At 37.0% G+C, this 12,500-nt stretch overlaps 1 protein-coding gene across 4 annotated transcripts in view; it reads right to left on the reverse strand.

Moving 5' to 3' along the window:
- lama2 (laminin, alpha 2) overlaps nucleotides 1–12,500 on the reverse strand; it is a 498,600-nt gene that overhangs the window by 131,645 nt on the left and 354,455 nt on the right. For all 4 annotated transcript variants that reach the window (XM_061987117.2, XM_061987118.2, XM_061987116.2 and 1 more), the window contains exons 36-37: nucleotides 2,745–2,887; nucleotides 2,540–2,638 (exon numbers count right to left, since the gene is read on the reverse strand). In XM_061987117.2, the coding sequence (XP_061843101.2) occupies nucleotides 2,540–2,638; nucleotides 2,745–2,887 (242 nt within the window). The remainder of the gene's footprint in view (nucleotides 1–2,539; nucleotides 2,639–2,744; nucleotides 2,888–12,500) is intronic.

The following is a 12,500-nucleotide window of genomic DNA, read 5'->3' on the forward strand; positions in this document are numbered from 1 at the left end:
GCATGTTCTATATGTTATAGTTATTTGAATGACTCTTACCATAATGTTACGTTAACATACCAGGCATGTTCTCAGTTGGTTATTTATGCGTCATATAACGTACACTTATTCAGCCTGTTGTTCACTATTCTTTATTTATTTTAAATTGCCTTTCAAATGTCTATTCTTGGTGTTGGGTTTTATCAAATAAATGTCCCCAAAAATGCGACTCATACTCCAGTGCGACTTATATATGTTTTTTTCCTTCTTTATCATGCATTTTCGGCCTTGGAGCGATTTATACTCCGAAAAATATGGTACTTATAAATTGAATATTTTCACAACTAGAGCATATTAAAACATGTTTAGGACAATCTAAATGTTTTTTTTTTCAATATTATAAGCCCTGTAGACATGAAACAACACCTAGTAGTCACTTTCACACATGTTTAATCCAATATTATATAATAATAGAAAATAAGACATATACTGTACATATACATGACTTTAACAGCCATGGTCTTATCTACAGTAAAAAAGCTTGTATTTTTGCCCCATTCCTGATGGAATTCTGCGTGTGACCGAAGCATTAAGGAGTGGGACTATTTAGGGCTAGCTACAGTGTGCTCACACAAGCGCCAGGTAGAATCTGTGAGCAGATAATACTGTATCATCTCTTTCTTTTCAGACGTATCAGGTTTTATCAGGTCGGCAGTGCATTCTTCACTCAAGCTTTAAGTGAGGGATGAGGCAAAGTCTAACCCAGACCTACTGTAGTGTTTGAAAATGCTTAACTTAGGCTAAAATATGTAAAATAGTCTAAAAAAAAAACATGACAGAGTGTAGCTGAAAATTTTGAAGCAAGATATGGTGAGGGACGACTGTATCATCACTATCATTGCGTCCGTCAGGAGGTTATGTTATTGTTGCTGCTGGTTTGTCTGTCTGTTGGTTAGCAAAATACCTCAAAAAGTTATGGACAGATTTGAATTAAACTTTTAGGAAATGTCAAAAATGCAATATGGGGAAAACTTCCCTATTTTCCAGACTATGGAGTGCACCGGGACTGGGTCGCACCCACTAAATTTTAGAAGAAAATGTGTTTTTTCATATATTAGCTGCATCAGAAAATAAGCCACATATATATATATATATATATATATATATATATATATATATATATATATATATATATATATATATATATATATATATATATATGTTGTGAATGAATTATTTACACAGAAAGATTTTGTAAATGTTTATTTATATACCTTAATTGTATCCAAACGGTTTCTGTAACATGGCAGTAAAAAAAAACAAAAAAACAAATAGCACCACGTAAAAATATATATGGCTTTTAGTTTTATACCAATAGAATTAGCTAAAATGCTAACAGTGAACACAGTGTCGTGTTAGCATTTTAGCTAATTTTATTGGTATAAAACTAATAGAATGCTAAAAACATGCTAGCATGTTATTAGTTAGCTGTTAAGATAATTTTATAGGTATAAAATTAAAAGTCATGGATATTTTCCGACTTAGGCATTATCTTGTCCTCATGCTAACAGTGAACACAGTGTCATGTTAGCATGAGGACAAGATAATGCCTAAGTCGAAAAATATCCATGACTTTTAATTTTATACCTATAAAATTAGCTTAACAGCTAACTAATAACATGCTAGCAGGATAGCACCAAGTAAAAATATCTATCACTTTTAGTTTTATACCCATTAGCTAACATGCTAACATGACACTATGTTCACTGTTAGCATGAGGGCAAGATAATGCCTAAGTAGAAAAACATCCATGACCTTTAATTTTATACCTAAACAATTAGCTTAACTGCTAACTGTTAACATGCTAGCAGGATAGCACCAAGTAAAAATATCCATTACCTAGTTTTTTACCTATACAATTAGCTAAAATGCTAACATGACACTATTTTCACTGTTAGGATGAGGGCATGATAGTGCCCAAGTAGAAAAATATGTATCCCAATAAATGACAGCACATTCTGTACTATAACCCGCTACTTTTTTCCTACGCTTTGGACCGTGCGGCTTATAAAACGGCGTGGTTAATTTATGGATTCGCTGCGGCCAAAATGCAAATAGTTCAAAGAGACTAAGAGGTGTGTTAAACTGAGGTCTGGCACGGAAACTGCTATCTATTGTGATGCATGCATTTTCTTCTACAGTCAGTAATGTAGTCTCGACGCTGGTGAGAGGGTGAAAGTGACAAGTTTGAACCACTTGCTCGTGGCTGTAAATTAATGAGCTTTTGTTTCACTGGTTTAATTGCATGTCAATCAACAGGAAGGAGGCTGTAGTTTTGTTTTCCTTGTTTTGCAAGTGCTTCCACTTGTTTATCTTACGATGGTGTGCACACACTGCGAGTAAGTGCCTTAAACCACCATCTCACTGCCTGCCAAAGCACATTTTCTCCATGCGGCAGTGGAGGGACGGAGACAAGGAGGATGAAAGAAGGATATAGGGGCGTCAAGAAGACAGACGCAGCAGTCAAGTCAGGCCAAAAGCGAGAGTAAATGGTGTGTACCCTGCTGTGTAGTTGGTCCATCTCCACAACCAGGGATCCCAAGTTGGAGTCAGCCAGCTGCAGTAATCTCTCCGGAGCTTTCTGAGGCGACAGCATGTGCTGTAGGGCAGCAAGTCAAACGTAAAGGAGGTATAAGACACAACAAGAGGTCTGGCACAGAAACAAGCACGCGCTCATGTTCCGATTTTGCACGGCAAGTCGGTACCTTGAGTTCTTCGGTCATGTTCTCAAAGCGGTACAGCATCCTGTAAGGTGGCGGCAGGGGTGTGGTCAGGGTGACGTCAGAGATGATGCGATACAGGCGGTCCATGTCACTGATCAACAGGCCTGAGCACTCGTCGTCACACGCTGCGGACACATGCACCAAGGTGGATACCGGTTACCATTTACAGAATAACAAATGTGTTAAGTGGCTTTTCATGGGCTGAGATGCAGGTTAAGGGCCAGGTTGAGAAGGGACAAGGAAAATAAAGTCATATTGGAAAAAGTTATATTGTTGTGACAAAAAAGGCATTATACAAGGAAAAAGTTGTCTTCTGTTTATTTACCTAAACGTCAAAGAGGATGGGGTGTTAATTGGAAGCATGAGATACTATATACAGCAGGGGTGTCAAACTCATTTTAGCTCAGGGGCCGCACGGAGTAAAATGTATTCCCACGGGTAAAATCATGGCATAATAACTTAAAAAATACAACTACGACAACTTCTAAATTGTTTTTTTTGTTTTACTTTGGCCCAAAATACAACAAGTACATTCTGAAAATGTACATACCACAAATAATTCTCTTGACAAAACACTTCAAATTAGTTGAAAATTCTGGGGAACAAAATCTGTGCCGTTTAAAAAACACCATGAAGAACACAATGAAATTAGACCTAATCTCAGTGTACCTGCAAAACAATTAAACTTTAAGTCACAGCCCATCTAGAAATGAACAAAAACAAAATAAAGCATAAATACAAACGCTTCTATGTGTAAACTACCTCATTTGACATTTCCACTGTTGTTATTTTTAACTTTGCACAGAAGACAATAATTTTCAAAGAACTATATCAATACGCAGTGTCTCTTGCAGCATTTTAATTGTTTATTTTACTCCTGTTTGTTTTACGTTGGGTCGAGTAGGAGGAGTCGCTTTACCGTGTACCTCTTGCTTGGTGTATTTGCTTGCTTAACAGAATTGCTATTGCGAAATCAAGTGGACACATTTAGGAAAACAGTTTCTTTGATTTAAATATGCAACTCAATTACAATTAAAGCTGCAAGCAGCGATGGACGGGACCGACTTTGAGGGCTTATAAAATCCAAACCGGAGCAGTAATTAAAACTCTTTCATCAACTTTTAATCAGAAGGGTTCAATCTCTCTCCTGTGCTAATTTGAAGCCGACACGACAAACGCGCTCAGAGGAGATAATGTTTGAAAAAAGGTGACTGTTTTTACACAACTTTTGTTTTGAAGGGGGAATTGCAAACTTCCTGTTGATTTTTGTGTATAAAATATAGGTCTAAGTGAGACCTACATAGAGGTTTTTGTTTCATGTCTCTACGACATTTCTACTGGGAGTTACAGGCAGTTTTGTCTGTGTTTTCTTCCGAGGGGGCGCTAGAGCGCAATTTTGAGTTTTGGGGTTTGGTTTTTTGATTAGATCGCAATTTTTGCCAGTCCTGATGTGTGTGTCCAATTTGGTGAGTTTTGAAGCATGTTCAGGGGGTCAAATTACGGCTCAAAGAGGCGGCGGTATAATAATAAAACGCTAGAAATACAATAGGGTCCTCTGTCCCAAAGGGACAGAGGACAGAGAGTCCCTAATGTACTACATTTAGCAAACTCATCTCGCGGGCCGGACTACACCTGTTCACGGGCCTGATCCGGCCCACATGTTTGACGTCCGTGATATACTCTGTTGGTTATATAGGGGTCCTTGCTTCATAACCCAATCAGTTTGGGGGTTCATTGCCTGGAAAACATTGAAGACCCCCATAGAGCGCATCCATACACATGTAAAAGACCCCAATTTTAAAACCCATGTAGATGAAGGGGAGGCGTGTCAAAACCTTTTAGACCGAGGGCCGCACACTGAAAGATCAAAGCGTGCGTGGGGCCATTTTGACATTTTTCATTTTAAAACCTCTACAATATTGAGATTTCTTTCAACGTTTAGGGCTCCCTACACGTTTGGTCCTGGGAACCTAAAAGGGTCTCTGTCATGAAAATAAGAAACGTCTGTGGTTCCTTATTTTATTTATTTTCTGTTTTTTAGTATCATTATATATATATATATATATATATGTATATATATATATATATATATATATATATATATATATATGTGTATATATATATATAAATAAATAAATAAATAAATAAATATATATACACTGTATAAATATATATAATATATATATATATATATATTATATATATATATATATATGTATATATATATATATATAAATAAATAAATATATATACACTGTATATATATATATATATATATATATATATATATATATATATATATATATATGTGTGTGTGTGTGTGTAGTTTTTTTATTTTACTTGTGGGGGGAAACAGCATTTGATGTAATTGTGTTTACTTTTGTCAATTGTGTGTCTGTAAAAACCCAATTAACAAATGTTTAAAAAAAAAAGTAAATAAGTCATACATTAATATTATATTATTTGAACGCTTAAATCTCTAAATCGACTTCAGATCTATCTGTCGATAAGTTTATTTAATTTTTATACTCTTTGTTAAAGAAATCCCTGCTTTTTACTGCCAAAAACACAAATTTCCCACAAAAAATGTTCAAAGTGGAATATTTGATGTGAAGTAATTGGACCTCGTTTATGTATAACAGCATTGATTTTAAGTCATTATTATTTGAGTAATGACAGTTTAAAAAAATCCCATAAAAATTCTCAGGAATCCAAAAGGGCCCACTCATAAAAGTGTTAAAAAAATAAGTCATACTGTACATTATTTTACATTTTTATACTTTTGATTCTTAAATCTCTAGATCGACTTCAGATGAAGTCATCAAATATATGTTTTTCATAATTTTTAGTTTGTTTGTTTTATTCTCCTTGTTTAAGGGCTAAATTTTTCTATTTGAAATATTTGATGTAAAGTAAATCATTCATATTATTTTTCAAGCAATGACAGTTTTAAAGAAAACAACAGCTTTGTGTTATTAGAGTCAACATTACAACTTTTTCTTGTTAAATTTAAACTGTTTGCTCTTTTATTCCACTTTTATGTTGTATAGTGTTTTTAGAACGGGCCGATAAAATAATTAGCTGTGGGCTGCAAATGGCCCCCGGGCCGCACTTTGAACTCCCCTGATGTAGACGGAGCTGAGCCCTCATGGTACTTAATAAATCTGCTGCTGTTTTTGCGGACATTTTCAACATTCACTCTTTACATTTTTGACTTTACAGCCTTTTCTCTCATATTTAAGGCCCGAGAGGCAAAATCTGCAAAGGCCCTATTGGAATTGCTTAGTTTTCCACTTCCATCACATTTTTGAGGCACTTAACATGCATGACTTTTTTTTTTTTTTTTTACATGTGTGTCCGGTCCGGCAAAAAAACTAAACATTTTTGGGAACCCGAGCACAACATTTACTCTGTAGAAGCACAAAAATAGCCCCTGCCATCAGTTTCACTTATTGTCAGGAAGATCACTGCAGACGTCTATCATGACAGGACACACGTAAAAGTCTCAAGAACCCATATTTGAAAAACCAAACAGGAAGTCGGCCATCTTGGTTTCCGTCAATAATTTTTAGGCGAAAAGCCGGAGTTGTGCTTTAACGAACTCGTCCTCGGGATTTCGACCAAATGAGCCGTGGTTAAAATGACAGATAGCAGACATATAGGCGATGATCATTTGCGAAGAAATGTTGCCTACGCCATCGGACGTGGGCGTGGTATGGCACCAACTTTCATCTGATGGTTCGCCACAAAACGTTCAACCTTTGTAACTCGGTTTCACCAATTCTGATCTTGGACATAATTGACACAAATGATGATGACACCCTGAAGTGCCGCATGGGTCGGTAACTGTTAATACCCATTCCTAGTGGGCGGAGCATGTCGGCAAAAACTACTCCTCGCAATCAAACTGTCATTAATTCATGTACTCAGTGGCCTAGTGGTTAGAGTGTCCGCCCTGAGATCGGTATGTTGTGAGTTCAAACCCCGGCCGAGTCTTACCAAAGACTATAAAAATGGGACCCATTACCTCCCTGCTTGACACTCAGCATCAAGGGTTGGAATTGGGGGTTAAATCACCAAAAATGATTCCCCGGCGCGGCACTGCTGCTGCCCACTGCTCCCGCCCACTGCTCCCCTCACCTCCCAGGGGGTGAACAAGGGGATGGGTCAAATGCAGAGGACAAATTTCCCCACACCTAGTGTGTGTGTGTGTGTGACAATCATTGGTACTTTAACTTTAAGTAATCAGATATTCTTCCAAACAGACATGAGGCTTTAAAGGGGAACTACACTTTTTTTTTGGAATTTTTCCTATCGTTCACAATCCTTATGAGAGACAAAATACTTTCTTTTTTTTTTTTTTACTTTCTAACATATACAAATTGGCTTGTTTTTGGTGGCTAAGCAATGCAGCTAATTAGAACAATCAATTCTACCTCTAAATCACTTTAAAAATGCATTTAAAAAACGTCAACAATACTTCATTTGTGTTACGTAACCTGTTTAATAACCAAGCTGTAGCGACGTTGTTATTGTAAGAGCGAACACTGAGGAACTCTTTTTCTAGCGTACTAACACATCGGCATGTTTCGGAATTAGCCGTAAAAGCTAGCTACGGCAAGAGATAAGCTAGCTTCTATGTCAGCACGGAACGCGTGTGTTTTTAATGCACGACACAATGCAATAAGAAACCAATCTGTACTAACTGAAAAACATGAACGATCATATTACAGTATCTGTAAAGTATTAGCCCACATTTCATGTTTTGTTTGCATACAGCTAGCCAGACAGCATATGCTGTCTGTCATGATACACGCATGACGTGCTGCGTATCATGATCAATATTAAAGTAAATCACTTGATGGACAGGTGTCTGTCTGATCCAGTTCGCCGGGAACATTTTTCCCGGTTTATTGGGGTAAGCGCTACATTTATGTCGAAATAGCTTAGCTTCAAATTCCACTTTCACTTCACTCTCTCGGCTTCCATCTGCTCCAACGTCTCGCTCTTCCTTCGTGCTCGCTTCCAGAAGCAGTATATTCAGCTTCAAAAAGATTAGGTTGCGAAACCTCATTTGTCCGAAAATAGTTGCCTTTGTTGTCTGTTACCAAGTCTGCCATGATTACAACACACTTGCCTTTGTTTCCGGAAATACGAACACACATTTGTTGCCAGAAGTCGGAAGTGCACTGCCGTGGAAAGGGAAATCATCGCGCTGAGGAAGTCTGTCCCAGCAATGATTAAAATGACTAAAATACGTTAAATATTGTACATATTCAATATTGTTATGAACATGTCTGTTACTACATCATATACATATATACTTCCAGTGTGTATACAAAACGATGGAGGGTTTTGAAGTTGTTTTAGAGCATACTTGCCAACCTTGAGACCTCCGATTTCGGGAGGTGGGGGGTGGGGGCGTGGTCGGAGTGAGGCGGGGCGTGGTTGGGGGCGTGGTTAAGAGGGGAGGGGTATATTGACAGCTAGAATTCACCAAGTCAAGTATTTCATACATATATATATATATATATATATATATACATATATATATATATATATATATATATATATATATATATATATATATATATATATATATATATATAGATATATAGATATCTACATCCTGAAAATATGCAAACAAAACTGTGTTTAGATCATTGATACTTCAAACTTGCATAAATAAATATTAAGGAATATAACATAACTTGGCTTCTGAGAGTTTCAAAATGTAATGAATAAAATGCTAAAGTTGTTGATAAACAAGCAATTATATTAATAATTAAATATGGTCATTTTAAATGAATTATTATGATAATTTAAAATCAATTATTTCAAATATGTTTATTTTAATGTATAATTCTATGGCTGGATGTAATAAGGAGTCACGAAAAAATGACAATTAATTTTGATGTTTTTAGCAAAATATAGTAAAAATGTATTTAGTTTTTTTTTTTTTTTTTTAATTAATAAATATATTTATTTTTAGGTAAGATAAACATGAAAAAAGGCTGTCCTCACTCAGGTCTGCATGGAGCTGGAGGGGGCGTGGCTTCCAGCTCCGGCTGAAAATCGGGAGATTTTCGGGAGAATATTTGTCCCGGGAGGTTTTCGGGAGAGGCGCTGAATTTCGGGAGTCTCCCGGAAAATTCGGGAGGGTTGGCAAGTATGTTTTAGAGAGCTTTAGCCGCATTTTCTATCATTTTTTTTAAATGCTAAAAAAAAAACATGTGTTCTTGTCTCTCATAATAATAGGCAACATTTAAAAAAAAGTGCAGTTCCCCTTTAAGTTCGGAAACTGATCGTGACATTGATATCGAAACCAATATCACCTCCCTGTAGTGGAAAACTATGACGACCATAACTTCCTTCCACATGCTCCGATTTTCCTGAGATTTGATGGTGAGTTGGTGCATTGGGAAGGACGTGAGCACATGCGTCCCTGAGTTACACAGGGATGCGAGGCCCTGTTCAACGTGGTTTGCAGCTTTAATTTAAAATTTTCTTTTCATTGTGGCCCTAAAAAATGTAGTCAAATACTCTGAAACGTGCTAAAAAGAAAGAGAAAGGGCTCTAAATTCAACGTAACAATTGAATATGTTGTACCTACGTGTTCCTAATGAACAATTCAAGAATAGGAATTTGTTTAAAGAATGTACAAACAGCATTATTTTTTTCCTCAAAAAGTCTGGCTTATGAAGTGAAGCTGTGAATGTACTGTGTATAAAACAGCGTCACGACCTTTTGCACGTCTCCATGAGACTATCAATTGAACACATCAAGTGTAAAAGCACAGCACACAGGGGTAAAAAGCACCTGTTATGAGCGCACACTGCAGGCTGAGAATCCACATCAATTGCACATCAGGGGATTCAAACACGTGCAGTGTAGTGTGTGTGTAAGTGTATGAAAGCTTGTAGAAATGTTCTTTCCTTCTATAGAGCCAGGGGCTGATTTATTGCTTGAATTTAAATTTCTGACAGGGGAAATCAAAGAAATTAAACAGGAACACTTTCGACTCTATCAATCTCTGACACAACCAGAGCTCTCTCTCTCACACGCACACGCACACGCACACGCACACGCACACGCACACGCACACGCATAATTTAATGTGTTGAGTTGAAAGACTAGGAAATCCCTTTGCATGTGTCACGGAAAGACAACCAATCCTTTTTGGCTTATCGGTGCAAAAAAGTAATATTTTTGATCATCCGATCAAGCAACACTGGACTAATGATAAAAAAAACCCAAAACCAGTAAAGTTGGCACGTTGGGTAAATTGTAAATAAAAAGAGAATACAATGATTTGCAAATCCTTTTCAACCTATATTAAATTGAATAGACTGCAAAGACAAGATACTTAGTGTTCGAACTGGTAAACTTTGTTATCTTTTGCAAATATTAGCTCATTTGGAATTTGATGCCTGCAACATGTTTAAAAAAAGCTGGCACAAGTGGCAAAAAAGACTGAGAAAGTTGAGGAATGCTCATCAAACACTTATTTGGAACATCCCACAGGTGAACAGGCTAATTGGGAACATGTGGGTCTCATTAATGGGTATATAAAAGCAGCTTCCATGAAATGCTCAGTCATTCACAAACAAGGATGGGGCGAGGGTCACCACTTTGTGAACAAATGCGTGAGCAAATTGTCCAACAGTTTAATAACAACATTTCTCAACGAGCTATTGCAAGGAATTTAGGGATTTCACCATCTATTGTCCGTAATATCATCAAAAGAGTCAAAAGCGACAACAGTGTGTAAAGGATATCACCACATGGGCTCAGGAACACTTCAGAAAACCACGGTCAGTAAATACAGTTCGTCGCGACATCTGTAAGTGCAAGTTAAAACTCCACTATGCAAAGCGAAAGCCATTTATCAACAACACCCTGAAACGCCGTTGGCTTCGCAGGGCCCGAGCTCATCTAAGATGGACTGATGCAAAGTGGAAAAGTATTCTGTGGTCTGACGAGTCCATATTTCAAATTGTTTTTGGAAACTGTGGACGTCGTGTCTCCGGACCAAAGAGGAAAAGAACCATCCGGACTGTTATAGGTACAAAGTTCAAAAGCCAGCACCTGTGACGGTATGGGGGTGTATTAATGCCCAAGGCATGGGTAACTTACACATCTGTAAAGGCTCCATTAATGCTGAAAGGTACATACAGGTTTTGAAGTAACATATGTTGCCTTCCAAGCAATGTTACCATGGACGCCCCTGCTTATTTCAGCAAGACAATGCCAAGTCACATTCTGCACATGTTACAACAGCATGGCTTCGTAGTAAAAGAGTGCGGGTACTAGACTGGCCTGCCTGTAGTCCAGACCTGCCTCCCATTGAAAATGTGTGGCGCATTATGAAGCCTAAAATACCACAACGGAGACCCCCGGACTGTTGAACAACTTAAGCTGTACATCAAGCAAGAATGGGAAAGAATTCCACCTGAAAAGCTTCAAAAATTGGTCTCCTCAGTTCCCAAACGTTTACTGAGTGTTGTTGAAAGGAAAGGCCATGTAACACAGTGCCAACTTTTTTGCAATGTGTTGCTGCCATTAAATTCTAAGTTAATAATTATTTGCAAAAAAAAACTAGTTTCTCAGTTCGAACATTAAATATATTGTCTTTGCAGCCTATTCAATTGAATATAAGTTAAAAAGGATTTGCAAATCATTGTATTCTGTTTTTATTTACGAATTACACAACGTGCCAACTTCACTGGTTTTGGGTTTTGTACATACTGTAAGACAGTATGACATATATAAGTGTATATATGTTGCGCACTGCAGATAACACACAACAACATGCAGCTGCATAATGCAACATGGTAAACATTATTTACCTTCATATTTTGGATGTTGCCGTTTAAATGTCTTCCAAGTCACTGTGCATTCACAATTGGACTATCTCAGGCTAGGCTATGGAGCCGTTTTGTTGGAGAAATTCAATATTTGGAGTAAAGTAGCCTGGAGGTCTTCACAATTGTGGTCTAAATAGACCTTATTTTAAAACATTGCCTGGATTCAAATTGAAGCAAGATGGTGAACGTGTTTTTTTTCCCGCTTAACATTAATAGTTTTGACTGTGAAACTGTGTTTCATAATAGTATATAAACTTTAAACTCAAAAGTCTTTAAGGTCGGACATTTTAAATTCAGAAAGGAACAAAAGACACACACACGAGACCCCTAACATGTCATACAAATGTAAATTAAAACAATACTGACTTTTAGTATTAGCATACCTAAACATGGCTAAAATGCAAACAGTTATCATGCTCACGACATAGTGCCTAATAAAAATATTAATTACTGTGATAAATACCTATAACATTAGCTAGAATGCTAGCATGCTAACTGTTAGCACATTAACAAGGTAGCACCAAGTATAAATATCCATGACTTTTAGCTTTATACTTATAAAGTTAGCTACAGTGCTAACTGTAGGCAAATAAAAATGACTTTAATTTTTATACCTATAAAATTAGCTTAATTGCTAACTGTTAACATGCTAGCAGGATAGCACCAATTAAGAAATATGCATGACTTTTAGTTTTATACCTATACAATTAGCTGAAATGTTAACAGTTAGCATGGGACTATGTTCACTGTTAGCATAAGGGCAAGATAGTGCCTAAGGAAAAGTATCCATGACTTTCAGTCATATCTCTATAGATTACCAGAAATTCCGGACTATGCATGGCGTAGTGGGTAGAGCAACCGTGCCAGAAAC

This window comes from Nerophis lumbriciformis, linkage group LG26 (genome assembly GCF_033978685.3).
Source record: "Nerophis lumbriciformis linkage group LG26, RoL_Nlum_v2.1, whole genome shotgun sequence".
NCBI lineage: Eukaryota > Metazoa > Chordata > Actinopteri > Syngnathiformes > Syngnathidae > Nerophis > Nerophis lumbriciformis.